Genomic DNA, 20,696 nt, shown 5'->3' on the forward strand with positions numbered 1-20,696 from the left:
ATAGATAAATATTGTGTAGGCATGATTTAGGGCCCTGAAATGCAAGCCAAAGCACTGCTAATGCTTTCACGAGAAGCTCTAACTGTCCTGAAAAAAATGCTGCTGAATTTGCCAATCTGGTGGGATTTTATTCTATTTATTTGGCTGATGCCTGTTTCTGGCTGGGATGATGCAGTTGTTATGGTCTGTTGGCATGCAGAGCAATCACGATTCCACAAAGTCCTAATCCCATCTGGGTTTGTTGGGAAGCAGTGCAAACTTCTTGTGCCTGCCTGGTTACTGTGCCCCAGTAACCTGGGTCCTTGCAGCTGACTTTGTTGGAAGAAGAGAGCTCCCAAAGAGGTACACTTCTAATCGCATAAAAATCGGTATTTGCTGAGGAGGTAGAGATCTAAATGTGTGCCATGCAGGGACACAGCAGCACTCCTGTCCAGAAACTAATGGAAAACAAATATGGAGGTTTACTTCTGTCAGTGGTTCTGTCAGTGGTTTACTTCTGTCCAGTGCATTAGTTGCAAAATGAAACTAAGCATGCAGCTAGTTAAATGCATACCTGCAGTCCCTCTTGAGTCCTTTCTGACAACCCACATGTGAGGGTGTTGCTAGATGGGAGGATGGGAAGTATATGGGATGGGAGGTGTATGGGTGAGGAGGGACCCAGACCTGGAAGCCAGTGGGTATTTTGGCCAATGGATGGAGAGGAGAAAACAACAAGTGTAACCTGCAGACCAAAAACTGATTGGCAAATTAAGTGGTTTTTTTGCTGTAAATAAGTGGTTGTGAGCAGGTAGTGCCCAGTGATATGATGGGATTACAGGTGAGCAGTGCCAGCAGAGGCTCACTGCAGCTGGTGCAGTCCTACAGTCCCAGTCTTTGGGAGAGAGAGTGCGGGAGAGACCAGCATGCAGCAGGCTGCTGGATCACCCTGCCTGGAATTCCTTCACGGAACGCGGGTGGGCAGGAGGGCCTGCGGGTGACCATCATGCACTGCACCCAAAGGTGCAAGTAGGGCAAAAGCACCGGGAACCTCATTCTGGGGCGTGTTCAACCTCTGGCAAATCTTCATCCTGTAGACAGAGCCTCCTTTTCCTAGAGGATGCTTTGGGAGCCCAGTGATCCTCAGGGCAATCCCTCATGGCTTTTACACACGGGGAGATGTAAAGCTCCCTCCAGCTGGGAACCCATGCTGAAGTTTAACCCAAACCAGAGCAGCTATGCCGTGAATGATCTGGTGCAACTGAGCTGTGCTGTGAACTATGTGCTATCAGTCCCTCAGATCAGATGCATTTCTAATCAGACTCAGCCTTTGTGGAACAGGAATGCCACCTGCAAGGGTAAGCACAGCCCAGCATCATCCTAGCCCCGCTCCTTCTCCTCTGTGCAGAGGCATGCCAGAAGCCCCAGTTGGACTCGAAGATCCGCTTTAGCCCAAAGAAGAGGTTTTATGGGCTCAATGAAGAGGTGACACTGAGCTGTCTTACAGTGGACTCTCCACCCCTTGCTGTGATCAGATGTGCAAAACAGACATCTCCAGATTGGCAAAATGCTTGGGAGGTGAAGGACATCCAGGGAACATGGCATGGGGTGGCAGAGAACCTGAGCTGCACCCCAGGTAAGTGGGGGACCCCTGCTACAAGTGCTTCTCCCCAAGGAGGAACCCTGAACATCCTGTCATATCCATGAGACATCTTGGCCAACACTCAGAGACGTCCTCCATCTGGGAGTGTTCTCCAGGATGGGAAGAGACAGAAGGCTTCAGTGTGGGGCAGGTTCTCTCACTGTCCCTCCATCTCCTCCCTGTGTATTCCTGAGCTGCAGCCATGGGGAAGTTGGAGGAGGCCAGATCCTGCCCCTCAGCTCACGTCTCCCCCAAAGTCCTCTGTCACCCCCGTGTCCATGCACACACTCCTTTCCTGCACTTGAGGGACCTTGCGTTTCCTTTTGGTGTTGAATGCTGACACCGCAGTCAGGCACAGCAAAGCCTCAGTTCCTTTTCCTGCCTGAGCATCCCTTGTCCCTGAGAAGGACTCTCACACTTTCTCCCTGACAGGAAAGTGCCCCAAACCCCTGTGGGATTCAAGAGTCCAGTTTCCACAAAATAAGAAATATTACCGATTGAACGAAGAACTGACACTGACCTGCCCTGGAGATCTTGAGCCTTCCTTCCCCAAGGTCAAATGTGCAAGGGAATTTCTGCAAGTGCATTCTGGAGAAGTGGTCTATGGAGAGGCCTGGTGGGGCCAGAGCAGCCCTGGTGCCTGGACGATCATTGACAGGCCCATAAGGTGTCTTGGTAAGTGAGGCAGTAGTAGCTCTCCTGTGTCTCCTCTCAACCTTCCCCCTCCATAGCTGTTTCTGGCGTAGCCTGGTTGAACAGCAGGCATGTCAAAGTCTCTCCTTAGTGCAGAGTTGCCCATGCTAACTGTTAGAGAGGACAGCCCAGACAGCAGAGAAGAGACAAGTCACTGCAGCCTGGAAAATCTGCTGTGACTCTTGAGCAGTAGAGAAGGAAAGCCTCCCCTCAACAACCCTTGCTGAGGGTTCATCTACTGGCAGCTGGATGTGTCACCTTGTCTCTCCCTTCAGAGATCAGAGGGATTGCTGATACCCCACCTGCAACATCTCCTCAACACCTCCCAACTGAACTAAACCCCAGTTTTCTCTCTGCCAGGAGTATGCAAAAAGCCCTGGTGGGACCCATACCTCCACCTGACTCCAAACCAAGAGAATTACAACAACAATGAAGAAGTGGTGCTGAGCTGTCATGCAGGTTTCCAGCCGTCCTTCACACGCATCAAGTGTACAAGGGAAGATCAGCCCAATAGCAACTCGAACTTCGCATCCAGATTCCCATGGATGGGAATGGACAGCAGAGGTGCCTGGGTCCGCGTTCAGTCCAAAGTGGAGTGCATTGGTAAGGGAGGCATCGGGATCTCTCCTGTCTGCCCTGCTCTGCCCTTCCTGAGCAGGGAAAGGCAGGCTGTGTGTGCACAGGAGGTTTCAGGCTCTCTGCCTATCTGGGGACATGGTGTGTGGTGCTGAAGGTAGAGCTGAGGCACCCACAAGCCAGCCCTGTGCTTGCGTCAGGGCTGCAGAAGAGCTTTGATGGGGATGGGGATGGCACCAACCTCAGTCCGCGAGAGCCCTGGAAGGAGTGGTCTTCAGGATCAGGGTGAGGACAGTGGCCAGAGTCGCCCCTGCTGGGCCAGGGCAGAGCGGTGTGTGTGCAGCGCTCCAGCCTGCAGTTCATGGGTGGGTGAGTGGGAGGTTCCTGGTGGAGGTGCGAGCACAGGTGGGGCCCTGTAGATGGGCACCAGGGCCAGAGGCAGGATCTGGGAGCACTGAGGTGCCCACAGAGGTGCCCTGATCCCTGCAGCACCTGAAGGTCTCACCCTGGAGTGCACAAATCTCCTTGTGCCCCTCCCTGTCCATTCAGGTGAGGAATCCCAAGGACATCTGCAGCTGTATGAGTTGGAGGGAAGGGGACGGAAGGGGGTGCTGAGTGCCCCTGGCTGGGTCAACCCTTAGCACTGGGGATGGAGGCTGTGGAGGATGGCCTTGTGGGCATTGCGATGCTGTCCCACTGGGGATGGGGATGCAGGGCTGCCCCAGGCAGGGAAAGATATTTGCAGGGTGATGGGAAGGCCATTCACTGCTGACTCAGAGCTCCTGGAACATGGGCAGGGAGAAACAACACAGGACCTTTCCTGCTGTGGGCTTTGGGGGGTGGCTTTGAGTATCCACAGACAGAATTTGGTGGGTGTAGGAAGTCAATGGATGAGTGATTGTTCATGCTTCAGGTGCACGAGGAGAGCCACCTCCCTTAAACCCTTGCTGAGGGCTCAAGTCCTGGCAGATGGATGTGTCATCTTCTCTCCCCTTCAGGGGCCAGAGGGACTGCTGATGCTCCTCCTGCTGCACCTCCTCAACACCTCCCAACACAGATAAACCCCAGTTTTTCCTCTTCCTCTGCCAGAAGCATGCGAAAGGCCTCAGTGGGACTCAAGACTCCACCTTATTCCAGACCAGGAGAATTACAAGAACAATGAAGAAGTAGTGCTGAGCTGTCTTGCAGGTTTCCAGCCGTCCTTCACACGCATAAAGTGTGCAAGGGAAAAACTGCCCACCATTTACAAGAATCTTATGTTTGGAGATTCATGGGTCGGCATGGACAGCCATGGTGCCTGGATCCACGTTCAGTCCAAAGTGGAATGCATCGGTAAGGGAGGCATCAGGAGCTCTCTAGTCTGTCCCACTCTGCCTGGCTCAGCAGGAAAAGGCAGGCTGTGCATGCATAGGCTGTTTCAGGCTCTTCGCCTGCCTGTGGAGGTGGTAGGTGCTGCTGAAGGCAATGTCTGCGATGCTGAGCTGTGCTGCAAGTTTCCAGCCATCATCCACTAAAACAGGGTTAGTGAGGGAAGCCCAGCTCGTCAGGTTTGGGAAACCTGTGTACTGAGAGCTATAGTTGTAAATGGACATCGGAGGTGACTGGATCCACCTTTTGTGCAGCATGGAGTACCTTGGTAAGGATCAGGATTGTCATTTCTGAGGAATGATGCTGGGAATGTGTAGGGGGTGAGAGTCACCATGGGAGGTCATAGTTTCCCCTTTGGGCCAATGATGTGAGATCTGATGACTGTGAAAGCAGGTCCTTGGAGACCAGTATGAAATGTGTCCCATTGTGCTCTCCCATGGCACTAAAGGATGACTCAAACACAAACCTCAGGGGCTGCAAAGGCAACAGGACCCCTTTGTTGCCCTGTGTGATCTGTGATGTAGCGCAGATGGAGACACACTGTCCTGCATATCCCTCTGTTACCTTCACCTTGTCCTGGTGTTTTGATGAATGGAGGCAGTTGCCTCACCAGTAGAAGTCTCCCAAAAGCTCATATCCAGCTTCTGAAAACACAATGACCCCAGACGCCTCCTGATTCATTACCAGAGAGCCAGAGCGACCAATTTCAGCCTCAGACTTTCCCTTCTTCCCAGATGCATGGGGAATGGGGCTGTCGGACTCCAGCACCCTCACAGGGCTGGGATGGGGAAAGAAGGGAGTGAGCCTCTTGCAATGCTTCCTTCACAGAGGTCCTCCAGGTTGTCCCCAGAACCGTGGAGATTTCCAGCACCAGCATCAAACTGAACTGGACATGCAGGGTCCCTGATGTCTGCCAGCACATGCGGGCCACATGCCGCCTGGCAGAGCCTTCCTCCCCTCCCTGTGAGGCTGAGGAGGTGGAGGGAGAGGAGATGCTACATGGCCAGGAGGGAACATTCACTTGTCTCCATCTGCATCCCTACACTGTCTACAGTGTCACCATCTCCCTGCCCCCTGACACCATCTTGTACACACGGCTCCTCAGGACAGATGAAGCAGGTATGTGCACACAAGCACAGGAGAAGAGAGACAGTCCTGGGCTGTGTTCCAGGTAAGGGAGATGGATAAATCTCCTCTTCACCAGCAGCTCACCCTGATCACCCACTCCCTGCATTGATGGTCCTGGACTGGTGCTGCTTGAGTTTGTGGGGCTCAGGGGAAGGGGCTGTGCAGGGACTTGGAGCACTGCCTATCCCCTCTGCAGTCTCCTCATCACACTGTTCCTGCTCCTACTGCTGCTGCAGCCCATGCAGCTTTTGTGGGGACAAACCCTGCTTGGGAGCCCCTTTACAGCCCATCTTGGCAGCCCTGGGCCAAGAGCTGCCTGCCCCCTGCTTGGGGCTCAGACCCTCCTCAATGGCCCCATGTGTGACCCTGTTCTCCTGTGCTTCCAGTGCCAGACAAAGTGGAGGAGCTGTGGCTGGATTCAAGCACAGGTTCCCTCCGGTGGAAGGGGCTGCCCTCCTGCAAAGGGGAGATCATTGGCTACCAGGTACCTGGGAAGCAAGGGCTCCCTCTGATCCAGCTCTTCATGCCAGACACCTGTGTGCTTGGAGCTTTGTGCAGGCAGCCTAGGGGAGAGTGGGGAAAGGAAAGGTGTTCTGTCCTGTGGGAGGAAAGAGAAATTCAAGGCTCCTCTTGAGGGGGATGTTACTAAAGCGCCTGAGGTGTTGCAATACAACTCCAGCAACCCGACCTTGGACCCATCACACCTATAAACACTTCTTAAAATTAATAACATCCCTCTTGCCCTCAGCTCCTCACAGATCCTTGCTCCTTTAGTCACAGAACAGCCACTCCAACAACTTGAGTGTTTGCTCTAAATTTCTCCTCTCCTCCTCTTGTCTGCTCTGAGGTCGATGCATGGGGCCAAGGCTCCAGCTGGTTCCTCTCTGGGAGCCTTCCACCGCAGGGGCAGGTGCAGAGAAAGGGAGGCTCGCAGAGGTGCTTTGCTCTGTCTCATTGTGCTGTGGGCAGTTCCCAGAGGGCAGGCTGGATCTGCTGCCCTCCAGCTTTGTCTCCTGCTCCCAGCTGAACATCACGACAAGGAGCTCACAGAATGGCAGCTTCCTGGAGATGGAACGACTTTGGCTGAGCAGCTCTGTCACTGAGCACCCACTGCCTGAGTACAGCCCTGACAGGAGCTACGTGGTGACGATGCAGGGACTCACGGCTGCTGGTGCTGGGGTTGCATCACTGTGGGAGTTCCAGACCAACAGCTCGGGTAATGCTCACTGTATCCTCTGGTCCCTCCTGGGTGTCCATTGTATGTGCCTCTTCAAGAGCTTGACTAAATAGTGAGCTGTGTGTCTGGGTGAGTCCTGCTTCGAGGGGCCGCATTGCCTGCTCCCTAGAGCAGCTGCATCGCTTCAGCCCCTGTGAGAACAGAGCTGTCTCTCTACTTTTCCAATAGAGAAGATGATACCCATCTCTGCATGAGTGCACGGAGGGCTCAAGGTCAGATGGCATTAGGGCTGCTGACCTGGCTCTGTGTGTCTCCTTGCTGCGTGCATCCTCGTTGGACGGGCTTGTTGACCCTCTGGTTGTGTATAGGAGAGGGGACAAGTTCCTGTGCTCCAGAGCAGCCCTCCCTCTGCCCTACCTAGCAGATGAGAGGACAAGGGAAGGCTGTGCCTTGCTGCGGGTCCCTGCAACAGTCAGGCCAGCAGAGCCTGGATGCAGGTGTCTACACCGATGTAGGCATCGCACACTTAGGTCAGGGCCATTGCTGTCTCGTGGTCCAGGCTGTGGCACCCACTCCTGGCTATGTCTCAGTTGCAGGGCAGCCTCTGGGCCCGTGGCCGGGGACGGCAGTCACGGTGGTGGTGGTGCTGTCAGTGCTGATCCTCCTGTCTGCAGGGATCCTGTGGTTTGTGCTGTCCAGGTGAGTAGGCAGGAGAGCTGGAGTCACTGCTCTGCCTCAAGCCATGCTGCTTTGTGGGATGGCTGGATGTGGAGAGGTGATTCCTGCAGCAACTCTCACCCTTCTCTGGGCATGGGGGATGCAGCTGGTTGGTCACAGTGTGGCTTAGGTCCCCTGACTGTGGCTCATGAGCATCTTCCTTGAATCTGGGGCAAAGACTATGTGCGCTTAGAGACCCCGTCCCTTATTTCTGTGTCTACCACCACTGCTGTCTCTCTGGAGTGATTGTGAGACACACACACAAGACACGGTGTGAAGAGCCCTTAGTGCCTTTGCAGACACATTGAGCTGGGCCCTGGGTCATGTCAGCCTCTCCTCTGTCTCAGGACTTGCTATCCCAGGAAAAAGAAAGCTGTGCCCAGCAAAGTTGAGGAGGACCTTTACACAGGTAGGATCCCTGGGGCTGGGGTTGGCAGTGGGAGGGCAGCAGATCTGTGCTGGGAAAGCACAGCCCTCAGAAGGAATATCTCCTTCATTTGCTCTTTTTGGTGTGGCTGCAGGCAGCCTAGCTGGCTCAGGCTGTCCTGCCAGAGAAGTGAGTCCCACAGTTGGTATCCTCAGATGAAAAACTCCTCCAGCTCTCTTTTCCAGCTGCTCCTGGCTATAGTCCCCCTGGTGCCAATAGGGGTTGGGAGCTGCTCCCTGTGGTCTCCTTGCCCAGGGCAGGCAACTCCTCTGCCGAGCCTGGCTGCCCTGCCAGTGTGTGTCACAGGGTGCCCTGCAGCTGCCAGTACTGCTGCCTGTCGATGTGTGCCCTGGTCCTTCTCCCATGGGTGCTGCATCCCTCAAGCTCTTTCTGTCATCCCCTCAGCACTTCAGCTCTATGAGAACTCGGATATTTACTGTGTGATCAAGAATACTCTTCTGGCAGAAGAAGACGCAGGTATGATGCATGACAGGGAGAGAGTGGAGAGGGATCCTTTCTTCATGTGCCTCTCCTTCAATTGCCTTGTGGTGCCGTGGGTGGTGTGAGGATGGCTGAGCCCCATGAAGCAGCCACATCAGGCTCCTGGACACCAGCAGGCACGCTCCAGAACCTGTAGTGGGGCACAGCTGGGATGGAGGGGTTGTGCAGCGGCCATTCCTTCTCCGTGCTCTAGCCTGTCTCAGATCCTCACATGTCCAAACAACTGCTGTGATGTGAGCTCTGCACACTGCCAAGCACACCCAGCAGCCCCTTTCCTTGGTGCTATTTGTCTCTGCAGGTAATGATGCCCAGGCTGGAGAGCCATTGCCTAAACCTCCGCCTGTCTCAGAATTCTCAGGAGTCATTCAGAGCAGTCAATAAGAGGAGAAGATAGGGTGTACATCCAAGGCTCAGTGCTGATGGCAATTCGCATAGCTGCTTCTTGAGGGCTGGTCCAGCTTGAGCTTCACCCAATGGCACTGCCCTCAAAACTGCACTGCTGTGTCCAAACAACCAATAAATTTTTCTGGTTTGCAGGCACCACCTGCCAGTGATAACTCTTCCTTTGTTGTGGTTCCTCCCTCTTTTATATGTGAAAGTCTTGAACCTATGAATCTTCACAGAGGACCTTGGACTAGGCTTTTCCAGCCCCTGGCAGACATTAGGAAGCGCACCTGAGAAGATGCCTGCTCCCAGTGCTATACTTCAGTATCTACCTTCCCTCCTGGAACTCTGTGTTGGCGTGTGGCCTGCTCTGGGTGTGCTGGTGCTCATCTCCCATTTGGTGAGGTGTGGTTGGCCCTGTCCCTCTTGGAAAATCCCATCCCGCAGCCTTTAAGATCTGCTTGATCTCGGCTGCTGCTGCTGCTGCCCCAGTGCAGCCTTCAGCAGCCTCTGTCTCTCTCACATGGAGGGCTGCTGTTGCCCAGTGGAGCCTGGATGCTGCGGGGCAGCTGAAGGCTCTCTGTGGTGAGGAGTGGACCACTGGTAGATGGGGCAATGACCACCCTTTTCTCCAGCTCTGTGGTTAGAATCACAGAATGACAGAACGGTTTTGGGTTAGAAAGGATCTTTCAAGATCATCTAGTCCAGCCCCTCTGTTGTGGGCGGGGTCCTCTTTCACTAGATGAGGTAGCTCAAAACCCCATCTAACCACAATCTGAACACAGTGATGGGGTATCCACGACTTCCCTGGTGTAACAGCGTCTCACCGTGCTCATCACAAAAATTTCTTCCTGATGTTGATTCTAAATCTACCCTCCTTCTGTTTAAAACCATTGCCCCATGTTCTGTAACTATAAACCTTATTAAAAGTGTCTCTCTCCATTCATCTTTTAATCTCCCTTTAAGTATTGAAAGGCTGCAATAAAGTCTCCGTGAAGCCTTCTCTTCTCCAGGCTGAACAATCACAACTCTCTCAGCCTTTCTCATAAGAAAGCCGTTCCAGCCCTCTGATAACTTTTGTGGCCCTCCTCTAAACCTGCTCCAACAGGTCTATGTCTATCCTGTGCTGAGAACTTCAGAGCTGGACGCAGTACTCCAGATGGAGTCCCACCAGGCTGGAGCAGATGGCCAGAATCAGCTCCCCCAACCAGCTGGCCACGTTTTTGATGCAGCCTAGGATATGGTTAACTTTCTGGGCTGTGAGTGCACTTGGACGGCTGGCTCATGACCAATATTTCATCCATTGGTACCCTCAAGTCCTTCTCCTCAGGGCTTTTCTCAATCCATTCATCTGTCAACCTGTATTAATACTGGGGTTTGCTCTGACCCAGGCATGATACCTTGCACTTGGCCTTCTTAAACTTCGTGAGGTTCACGCAGGCCCAAATCTTAAGGCTGTCCAGGTCCCCCTGGATGGCATTCCTTCCTTCTAGTGAATCAACTGCATGACTCAGCTTGATGCCATCTGCAAACTTGCTAAGGGTGCTTTCAATCCCACTGTCCATGTCTTTGGTGAAGATATTAAATAGCATTGGTCCTGGTACAGACCCTTGAGGGACATCACTCACTACTGGTTTCCACTTGAACTTTGAGCCATTGAGTGTGTAGCTTTTTGGACATACCCATCCAGCTAATTCCTTATCCATCTAATGGTCCATCTGTAATACCCATATCTCTCCAGTTTATCAGGTAACCTGGGATGACCTGCTTGTGCCAGTAAAAGCATGTTTTGACAGTCCTCTAGTTCTCTGGATGAACTGTCTGACCACCATGGTGGTACTTGCAGCTGGTCCCTGGGACAAAAATATTTCCTTCCCATGGGTTCTCCCCCATGACCTACATGACTCAGCAGAGCTGGTCTCAGTGGGTATTGGGCAAAGAGGCAAAAAGGATGTTTAATCCCAGGTGGCTGCTGCTGATTGAAGAAGGGGAATGTGCAGGGTCAGGATATGGGGAAGTGGAGGGTTGGTTTGTGTTCCTGCCACCTCCTGGGTTGCTCTGCTCCCTACTCCCTGCCTCCATATCCAGTCAGAGTCTGTTGGACTTGTGACTTACCTCTCTCTGTCTACACAACCAATAAACATTCATGCTTTGGAGGGGGCTCCCCCTCCAGCCCAGCTCCTACCTGGTCCCCTCAATGACCGTGGATTCATGTTCCCTGTGGGGTGCTGAGCTAACTGCACCTTGTTTAGAGGATGCTGTGAGCAGGGCCACTGTGGCTTGGAGCTGTTGCTGGCAGCCTCCCCAAGGCCTTCAGGGCTGTAATGGGCAGCTCTGATGTGCATTTGGATGAGATGTGTGATGGGAACCAGTGAGCTGTGGTGCTCCCTGCTCGAGCATCTGCTTTAGCCCAAAACAGAGGTTTTACGGGCTCAATGAAGAGGTGACACTGAGCTGTCTTACAGTGGACTCTCCACCACTTGCTGTGATCAGATGTGCAGAACGGAGATCTCCAGATTGACAAGATGCTTGGGAGGTGAAGGACATCCAGGGATCATGGCATGGGGTGGCAGAGAACCTGAGCTGCACCCCAGGTAAGTGGGGGTCCCCTGCTATAAGTGCTTCTCCCCAAGGAGGAACCCTGAACATCCTGTCATATCCATGAGACATCTTGGCCAACACTCAGAGATGTCCTCCATTTGGGAGTGTTCTCCAGGATGGAAAGAGACAGAAGGCTTCAGTGTGGGGCATCCAATTCGTCCTTAGCAGGAGTGTATCCTGTACATGTGCTGCAGGCAAAGCTGAGGAACAGGGCATGGTCTTTGCCCCTCTGCAGCCCCCGTGTCTGATCACTCGGCTCTCTGGTATCTCAAATGTCTCAGGTGTGCCCATGAGAGGTTCTGGAGGAAGAGAAAAGCAGGAGCTACTGAGGAGCAAGGGGGATAACTTATAGCTCTGAGGGTTTCCTCATGTACTCAGCTGTATCAGGAGGGCAGAGTGGTCTGCACACTGGGAATGGAAAAGAGTGTTGACAGGCTGAGGGGAAGGAGAAGGCAGCTGGGAATGGAGAAGCAGGGAGGGATGAGAGAGAGTTTAGGCTGAGTGTGCCTTTCAGAAAGGCCAGAGCTTATTTCAAGTCTTGATGTACTGCTTGCAGTTCACGTCCCATTCCTACCCCTGCTCTTTGCCAGTTCTTTATGTGCACTCTCAGAGGTCCTCCATCTCCTGGGATTGTTGAGAGGAAGTGCAGTGACTCATCACTGCTCTAAAACCCAACAAGCAGCACTGGGTGAGGGATGTTGCCTCAGAAATGGGAGAAACTGTGTTTCTTGAATGCACTCTGGTAACTAAGAGTATTTAAGGGAAAAACTGGTGTTCTCGTGACATGGTTTTTCTGTGGAGTACCAGAGCCTGAATGCCCCTGAGGAAAAAAAAGACAACAAAAGGTGGCAACAGTGATACTGATGGGAGGTTCACTCACCAAAGAAGAAAACTCCGTCATCTTGTGAGATTTCCTCATGTGGTTGCTTCCTTCCTGTGATTGCAAATCTTGCAGTTGTAGATGCCCAGAAGAAGCAAGTGGGTATCAGACTTCAGTCCTGCCTGGGGACTTCATGCTAGCATGGCCCTGCCCTTGCTAACTCTGAGCTTTCTTCTGGTCCTTGTATCTCTTCTGGCTGCACAGGAAGAACGTGATCCCAAGGTCCCAGGATTGTCGTGGGAGACAGGTAAGAAGGGGTTCCTTCTCTCCCCTAGAGAGATTTTACTCCTCCTCCTCCTGCAAGTTTGATATGCAACTTTACTGCCAGCAGCCCTGGGCTGGAGCCCAAGCAGAGCCCTGGGGGCTGTATCAGCTGTGGTGCTTGTTGTCTCTGGGAGACTGTAGGGACGTGACTACGCTGTGGTGTGGGTGCACTGGGAGCGCTATGGGAAGGATGGGATTGGGCTGCACAATCAGGGATGTGTCATGCCCTGCATGGAGCCAGTGTGCTAGTCGTTCACTGGAGGCTGCAGGCATGAATTCAACAAGAATTTGGCATGAATTTGGCATAAATTCATGTACCACGATTCAGGGGAAGGGTCTTCAGGGAGCAGGGCTCCACTTTCTGTACATATTCTGTTCCAAGGTGCGCCTGTGGGACATTGCCTGCTGAGAGCACAGCAAAAGGAATCTTGCGGCCGCTTTGCCAGCTGGATGTGCCTGGGCATGGGGTGTGCTGGATGCCTATGTCAGGGTGACTGTGTGTCAGTGGAGCACAGCTGCTGGCTGCAGTGCTCTCTAGGCATCTCTTGCCTTCTGGAGTCAGGTTTGTTTGAAAGTAAGTCCTGACCATAAGGGACTTGCTCATCAGCATGTCTGTCTGTTTTGGCTGTGCAGAAGACAGTCTGAATTTTGGAAGATCCCTTCTTTGCTCCTTTAGGAAAAGAAAGTTTATATTTTAAGCACTTTGTGACCTTTCAGATTCTGTGGCTAAGTCTGGAACAGAAAAGTGCTCCTTCCCAGGTTCCAGCGTCCTTACGTGTAGGAATCATTGCCACAAAGCCTCTACCCCCAGCAGCACTCAGCAAACTGCAGGGATGGTTTGTGCCTATTCAGGTTAGAGGATGGTAAATGTGGTGAGGAGAGGATGAGGAGGAAGGAATAGGGCTTGTGAAATAGAAAACTAACAGGGGCTGTGGTAAAGCAGGGGACACGAATGGAGAAGGCTTTGCTTATCCCCAAGTCCCACTGCACAGCAGTGTGGAGTAGGAAGAGGGTAGTCAAGGAACTGAGGGGATTAGCATAGTGATCCCAGAAGTGTGACAGGGACATTCCTGCTCCCTGTGGGAGGGATGAGCCATGGCTGGAGAGACATCCACCCCAGCAGAGCTAGTGGTGCCATGGTCTATCGAGGGCAGCCTGAGCTGGGGTGGTGATAAGTCTGAATGAGTGCCTGGAGGTGTGACTGCCCTGGAAAAAGTCTCTGTTGTGGATTTTGAAGGAAGGAATATAGTGTTCTGGGACACAAGGGTGGATGAAGGATGTTCATGGATGAATGATCCTTCATGCTTCAGTCAAACAAGGAGAAACCCCTCCCAAAAGCCTTTCCTACATGTCACATTCTCACAGAAGGATGTTTCACCTCTCTCTCCCTACAGGGACTGCAGGGACTGCTGGGAATTTCTATCCCATCACTTACCCCTGCTCCAGTTGGGTAGGGAGGTTCATCACCTCCCTACCCAACTATCACCCACTTTCACCTCTTCTAGAGACGTGCCACAGGCCCCAGTGGGATTCACGACTCCAGCTGACTCCAGACCAGGAGAGCTACAAGAAGAACGAAGAAGTGATGTTGAGCTGCCCTGAGGGTTTGCAGCCATCCTTCACCCACATCAAGTGTGCAAGGGAAGTCCAGACCATCAGTCATGGGAAACCCGTCTACAAAGAAGTTTGGCGTGGAATGGACAGCAGAGGTTCCTGGATCCGCATTCGGTCCAAAGTGGAGTGCATCGGTAAGGGAGGCATCAGGAGCTCTCCTGTCTGCCCTACTCTGCCCTTCCTGAGCAGGGAAAGGCACAGGAGATTTCAGGCTACCTGCCTATTTGGGGAAATGGTGTGTGCTGTTGAAAGCAGAGCTGAGGCAGCCCATGAGCCTGCCCTGAGTCCAACCTGCAGTTCAGCAGTAAGTGTGAAGCTGGGGCTGAAAGCGCAGAGGGTAAGGATCTCCCTGAGGGCTTCTGGCAAGAGCACGTCCACAAAGGAGAGAAGCATGGGAGACCTGTGCAGGAGTTTGTGGGTCACCACAGTCAGGGCAGGGGATCAGAGACCCTGTACTCTCAGACCATGCAGCTGTGATTACCAAAGCTTGCTCCCCATAGCATGCCCCCTCAGAGCTCTGTGTTAGGGTGGGCACACGCTTGGCCCCATCTTCTTGGCGCTTGGAGCACTGAGGTCTCCTCCAATGGAGAAAACATCAGTAGTAGAGTGGACTGGTTTAGAAACCCGGTGAGAGGTGCCTGAAGTTTTGGAAACAATAATCCTGTGCTGCTCCCCAGCTCACTGGGGCCACAGCAAGTGGTCTCTGCAGACACCTCTGAGCCTGGGTAGTCTGGGGAGGTTTGTGGGATGAGAAGAGGATGCTTCTCCAGTGACACCCCATTCTGGGGACAAGCCAGTACATGGCCCAAGCTTTCTGGGTGTCCTGCCTGATCCTCTTGAATGCTTTGCTGACTTCACATGGCAGGTTCCTAAGGCTTGAAATAGCCCTGGCTTCTTCGATGATGCCACAAGGCACCACAGTCAAACACGTCTCCATCAGTGTTTTGTGCACAGTGTGAGAACCCTGTGGGTGCTCCAGTCCCTTGAGCTTCTGCTTCTCTCGGCCTCTCATTGGAGACCTGTGGGAAGCAGCAAGGGGCCCTTTTCTCCCTCACCCTCTTCCTGGGGATGCAGTGTAGGAGGTCTATTCTGCATGGTTTTCTAGAGCTCCGTCTCTCAGGATACTCTGAGGGAAATTGAGTCTTTTTCCTGGGTCCGTGCAGGGCAGGAAAGGGCTAGGTCTTTCTAGGAGATGCATCTGTTGGAGTGTAGAGATGCTGGGACACACAGACACCTCAGTTTTGACTTGGTGAGGAAAATTGCCTTGAGCAAAGGTACTCCTCATTTTTACCCACATTCATTCCTTTTCCAGACTCCTCCTGGTTCATTACCAGAGAGCCAGAGCAAACAGTTTCAGCCTCTCACTTTCCCTCCTTCCCACTTGCATGGTGAACTGTGGCACCCTCACAGGGCTGGGATGGAGACAGAAGGGAGTGAGCCTCTTGCAATGCTTCCTTCACAGAGGTCCTCCAGGTTGTCCCCGGAACCGTGGAGATTTCCAGCACCAGCATCAAACTGAACTGGACATGCAGGGTCCCCGATACCTGCCAGCACATGCGGGCCACATGCCGCCTGGCAGAGCCTTCCTCCCCTCCCTGTGAAGTTGAGGAGGTGGAGGGAGAGGAGATGCTACATGGCCAGGAGGGAACATTCACTTGTCTCCATCTGCATCCCTACACTGTCTACAGTGTCACCATCTCCCTGCCCCCTGACACCAACTTGTACGCATGGCTCCTCAGCACAGATGAAGCAGGTATGTGCACACAAGTACAGGAGAAGAGAGACAGTATTGGGCTGTGTCTCAGGTAAGGGAGATGGATAAATCTCCTCTTCACCAGCAGCTCACCCTGATCACCCACTTCCTGCATTGATGGTCCTGGGAATGGTGCTGCTTGGAGTTTGTGTGGCTCAGGGGAAGGGGCTGTGCAGGGACTTGGAGCACTGCCTATCCCCTCTGCAGTCTCCTCATCACACTGTTCCTGCTCCTGCTGCTGCTGCTGCAGCCCATGCAGCTTTTGTGGGGACAAATCCTGCTTGGGAGCCCCTTTACAGCCCATCCCCCGGGCCAAGAGCTGCCTGCCCCCTGCTTGGGGCTCAGACCCTCCTCAATGGCCCCATGTGTGACCCTGTTCTCCTGTGCTTCCAGTGCCAGACAAAGTGGAGGAGCTGTGGCTGGATTCAAGCACAGGTTCCCTCCGGTGGAAGGGGCTGCCCTCCTGCAAAGGGGAGATCATTGGCTACCAGGTACCTGGGAAGCAAGGGCTCCCTCTGATCCAGCTCTTCATGCCAGACACCTGTGTGCTTGGAGCTTTGTGCAGGCAGCCTAGGGGAGAGTGGGGAAAGGAAAGGTGTGATGACCTGCAGTTCCCAGACAGTCCAGCTGAATATGTGGCCTCGATGATCATGAAGTTGTCCTGTCCCATCTTCAACATTCCTCCTGCTGCGTAGTTGCCTGGAGATGTGGTGGGTGCACCCTCACATCTGGGTTTCCTTTTCAGGTCTGCTCAGGCTGTGCTTTGACAGACCTTGTGCTGGGTGTACAGCTTTTGGTGACGTGTCTGCTGGGGTTACCTCCCACTGTTTCCTGTGTGTCTTGTGTGCTGGTTTCTGGTTCCTGTCACAGGGAAGCCTGTGGTTTGAGTCATCTCTGAAAATGCCTCTTCTTCTAGTAGAATTGCATTGTTCCTTTTGTTTTTCCTCAGTGAGTGCCTATAATTGCCTCCTCTTTCTGTGGATTTGAGGCTTTTCCCACTGGACAGCTTTGCTTTCTAGCACTGAGAGGGGGTCAGGACCTTGCCAGTGTGCCCTATGCCCTCTCTGAGGACCACTGTCTCCATGAGGTGACAAGAACTCAGATGTCCTACTCTTGGCAGGTTCTTAATGCTTCCTTTTTTTTGTCTTTTCTGGAGAAACTGGCAAACAGAGACCCTGACAGCATTGCTTGTGTGTCAGTTCCAGCTGTTTCCCTGCTCCCAGGCACCTCTGTGAAAAAAAACCACATTTTTTTTTCTGCTTTCAGTTAGCTACTCTTTTCCATATGCCTAAGATGTCACTTCAACAAAGACTCTGACAGCAGTGAGGAGATGGCCTGGGATACCGTGGGAAATTCATATGATGAACAGGCAAATGGGAGCCTACATTTATATCCTTTGTGGAAACTCTTCCTCTCTTCACCCAGACAAGGGCTTCAGAGTTCAACCTTACACAGGAGGAAGGAGAACTTCAAGGCTCTTTTTCAGGGGCATGTCACCACAGTTCCTGAGGTGTTGCAATACCATTCTAGTGACCTGGCCTCCTGCACATTACACACATAAACACTCCTTAAAATGATTAATCTCCCACTTACCCTCAGCTCCTCACAGAACCTCGCTTCTTTGGTCACAGAAACAGGCACTCCAACACCTTGAGTGTTCACTCTGAATTTCTCCTCTCGTCCTCTTGTCTGCTCTGAGGTCGATGCATGGGGCCAAGGCTCCAGCTGGTCCTCTCTGGGAGCCTTCCACCGCAGGGGCAGGTGCAGAGAAAGGGAGGCTCGCAGAGGTGCTTTGCTCTGTCTCATTGTGCTGTGGGCAGTTCCCAGAGGGCAGGCTGGATCTGCTGCCCTCCAGCTTTGTCTCCTGCTCCCAGCTGAACATCACGACAAGGAGCTCACAGAATGGCAGCTTCCTGGAGATGGAACGACTTTGGCTGAGCAGCTCTGTCACTGAGCACCCACTGCCTGAGTACAGCCCTGACAGGAGCTACGTGGTGACGATGCAGGGACTCACTGCTGCTGGAGCTGGGGTTGCATCACTGTGGAAGTTCCAGACCAACAGCTCGGGTAATGCTCACTGTGTCCTGGTCCCTCCTGGGTGCCCATTGTATGCGCCCTGGCAGAGGCAGCTCTTTGTGGTCTCTTGGCTGTCATGGAGGAGCCTGGGCACCGAGGAGCTGTGCTCTGCAGCCGGCACTGCCCAGGGCTGCCCCTGCTCCCACACAGTCTCTGCTGTGCTGCCTGCTGGTACTCATTCCTTGGATCTTCCCCTCCAGACACTCCACACCCTCTTGGCATCAATTGCCGCATTGTCCATGATGTCTCCCCATCCCAAGGGACAGCCGTGCTTCCTCTCCAGCCTATCATCCGTGACCCCGAAGGAGTGAGGTGCGTGCAGCCTCCAGCAGCTCTTCTCTCCAGAGGGAGCCCCAAGATGGGTTTCCTCACTGGCAGCGCTTGCCCACAGCCACCCCCATCCCGCTCTCCCCTCCCCATCTCTGCTGACCCTCTCACTGCCCTGCCTTGCAGGGAGCACCAGCTCATTGTGGCTGCAACACACAACAGCACCGCAGTGGAAGGCGCCTGCTCGGGGGAGCCACAGTCCTTCAACACCAGTCAGCAGCCCAGTGCCTACCTGGCTGCTGTGCTCAACCTCACCACCCCCACGGGCTTTGTGCTGGGCAATGGGACCCATGGGCAGGGCTACCACAATGCTGCCCTCCAGCCAGGCTGGGACTACACTGCCCTTCTGCGCCTCGTCCACCACTCACAGCAGGTACCCTTTGCAGGGCCTTCTGCTCCCGAGGGATGCTTGGCAGCCTTGGTGGGGTCTAGGCTGGCTGTTGATCATAAGCAGTAGTGCTGCACACGCTCCACTGCCGACCACTGCACTGAGAGCCCAGAGCCTTGGCAGGACAGTGTCTCTGGGCTCTTCGGTCACAGCTGGGGCATTTGGTGGCTGTGGGTGGGAGCCCTTGGACCCCAGGGCTGCAGTGGGTCATGACTGGCTTGAGCTCTTCCCCCTGTCTACTCCAACAGGCAGAGAAGTTCACCTGCATCTGTTACAGCTTCTCTCTCGGTAAGTGGGTTCCTCGCCCCCTGTGCCAGAGCCTTTCTTGTGCATCTTCCCTTTGTCCATGCTGGCTGCTTCTCATGGAGAGGAGCTGCCAAGTCTCACAGAGGGAGGAGGATACCTTTCATTTCCTATACGTGGAGTGTTTCTCCATCCCAGTAGAAACTTGATCCAAGACACACATGTACCCACCTGCACATGCACTCGCCCATCGCTGGGGCCATTGTCAGAATGTGTCTCAGGCTGCGGCATCTATTCTGGGCTGTGTTAGTTACAGGAAAGGCTCCAGCCCCATGGCACGGAACAGTGATTGGGGTGGTTTTGCTGTTGGCAATTCTCCTTGTGTCTGCGGGGATCCTGTGTTTCGTGCTTTCCAGGTGAGTAGGAAGGGGAGGGATTCAGCAGGACAATGGGCAATGCCTGTCTCTCACTCAAAATACCCCTTTGCCTTCCCAGGAGAAGGAACTCTTTGCCCATCAAAGCTCAGCAGGATAATTAAAAAGGTAGGAAAACACAATTCCCTGGGCCACTATCACTGAAAGTGCTCTAGGGCAGGAGCTGTGGGGAAGAGCAGAGATGTCTCAGGAGAGGCTCACCCTCTGGAGAAACATCTGCACATCCACACGTTTCTGTATTTGCCTCTGCTCTGCCTTGCCAGGGAGAGTCTGGATGGCTGTGCCCGCTAAGCCCTACTTGGCACCAGACCATGACTGCAAGCAGTGCTCCCATCTTGGAGCAGGGCTGAGCAAAAACAAGCACCCTAAAGCATGGCTGATATCTCAGCCCTTTGAGTGACCCGTGTCCGTGTCACCCCCTCAGGAGAGAGATGTGCTGGAAGGGGGTCTCAGGAGGCTCAGGCTGAGGAACTGCTGCTCTCACCTGTGCACTGCTGAGCATCTCTGGGGACTTGTGATGGGGCGCAGCAAGAAATGAGGGTTTGTGCTGTGGCAGATCCTGCCTCATGCCTGCAGGTTGTCTCAGACCCTCATGTGTGTGCAGGCAGCTGCATTGCTGTGAGCTCTGCACACTGCCAAAGGCACACCGCAGTCTCTACCCTGGGTGCCCTTGGTCTCCACAGGTAAAGGTGTCCAGACTGGAGATCGATCACTCAGTCTCCTGCCTAGGACCGCAGGAAATGTTCAGAGCAGTGAGGAAGCAGAGCAGATGCGGAGGATGAACCCAGCTCTGTGCTGATGGCCCCCCAGCTTTCCTGTGACTGTGGCCAGCTCTGAGGGTCTCATCCAATTCAACAGGACAAGAGGAGGCTCAGGAGAGCTGTGAGATTTTTTCTTTCCTCTCCCACTTCACATCTGAGCTTCCACTTGCTGCTTTTTTAAGGCCTTTGAATGTGACTTTCTGTAAATACTTTTTTTAGAATTTGCTTTCATTTTTGCTTTCCTGGAAGCAGGAACTCTAGACCAGATTTCCCGACCCCTGAATCACAGAGGCTCAGGCTGAGTGATAGTCCATTCTCCTGCTATGCCCTGGGTTCCAAATCCCTTTTTCTGCTCTGTCTGCTGATATGCAGCCAAATCCAGGGCTCTGCTGGAACTTGGCCTAACTGGGTTGCCTTCATGACCTGCTCTGTCTGGACAGCCAAATAAAGTTTTGTGGTTTGGAGGGGGCTATCCTGCCTGGTCCCCTCATTGCCCTTTGTGGGGTCATGTTTGCCTATACGGAGCTGACTGCACTTTGTTGAGGGGAGGCTGTGAGCAGGGCTGGTGTGACTTCATGTCCCTGAGTGGTGCCTGACAGTGTCTCCATTCCATGAGGCTCTGCTGAGCAGCTCTCACATGAGTTTGGCTGGGGGGCATGGTGGGAATCAGTGAAGGGTGATGTCCTTCAGTGCGTATCTCAGGCAGAGGCATGTTCTGCACCCATGCTATGGCCAGAGCTGAGAGACGTGTTCTTTTGGTGGCTTT

At 53.5% G+C, this 20,696-nt stretch overlaps 2 protein-coding genes across 3 annotated transcripts; both read left to right on the top strand.

Annotated features, from left to right (window-relative positions):
- The first annotated feature begins 2,844 nt into the window (after positions 1 to 2,844).
- Positions 2,845 to 9,334, top strand: LOC104056585 (uncharacterized). Of its 2 annotated transcripts, none has more exons than XM_054054543.1 (9): positions 2,845 to 2,914; positions 3,977 to 4,219; positions 5,084 to 5,374; positions 5,770 to 5,867; positions 6,407 to 6,599; positions 7,151 to 7,259; positions 7,625 to 7,686; positions 8,110 to 8,181; positions 8,743 to 9,334. In XM_054054543.1, the coding sequence occupies exons 1-9, from the start codon at positions 2,857 to 2,859 to the stop codon at positions 8,757 to 8,759; spliced, it is 1,143 nt and encodes a 380-aa protein (XP_053910518.1). In that variant the 5' UTR covers positions 2,845 to 2,856; the 3' UTR covers positions 8,760 to 9,334. The 2 variants fall into 2 exon arrangements, with proteins under 2 accessions (XP_053910518.1, XP_053910517.1); XM_054054542.1 differs by lacking the exon at positions 8,743 to 9,334 and adding an exon at positions 8,504 to 8,736.
- A 2,539-nt stretch (positions 9,335 to 11,873) lies between these two features.
- Positions 11,874 to 20,353, top strand: LOC104056582 (receptor-type tyrosine-protein phosphatase kappa-like). The gene is made up of 11 exons (XM_009557843.2): positions 11,874 to 12,317; positions 13,840 to 14,082; positions 15,411 to 15,701; positions 16,095 to 16,192; positions 17,576 to 17,768; positions 17,978 to 18,089; positions 18,231 to 18,477; positions 18,741 to 18,780; positions 19,046 to 19,151; positions 19,231 to 19,277; positions 19,853 to 20,353. Exons 1-10 carry the CDS (start codon positions 12,152 to 12,154, stop codon positions 19,271 to 19,273), a joined length of 1,539 nt encoding a protein of 512 aa, XP_009556138.2. The 5' UTR covers positions 11,874 to 12,151; the 3' UTR covers positions 19,274 to 19,277; positions 19,853 to 20,353.
- The last annotated feature ends 343 nt before the right edge of the window (positions 20,354 to 20,696 follow it).

Source organism: Cuculus canorus, chromosome Z (assembly GCF_017976375.1).
Source record: "Cuculus canorus isolate bCucCan1 chromosome Z, bCucCan1.pri, whole genome shotgun sequence".
In the NCBI taxonomy this organism is placed as follows: domain Eukaryota; kingdom Metazoa; phylum Chordata; class Aves; order Cuculiformes; family Cuculidae; genus Cuculus; species Cuculus canorus.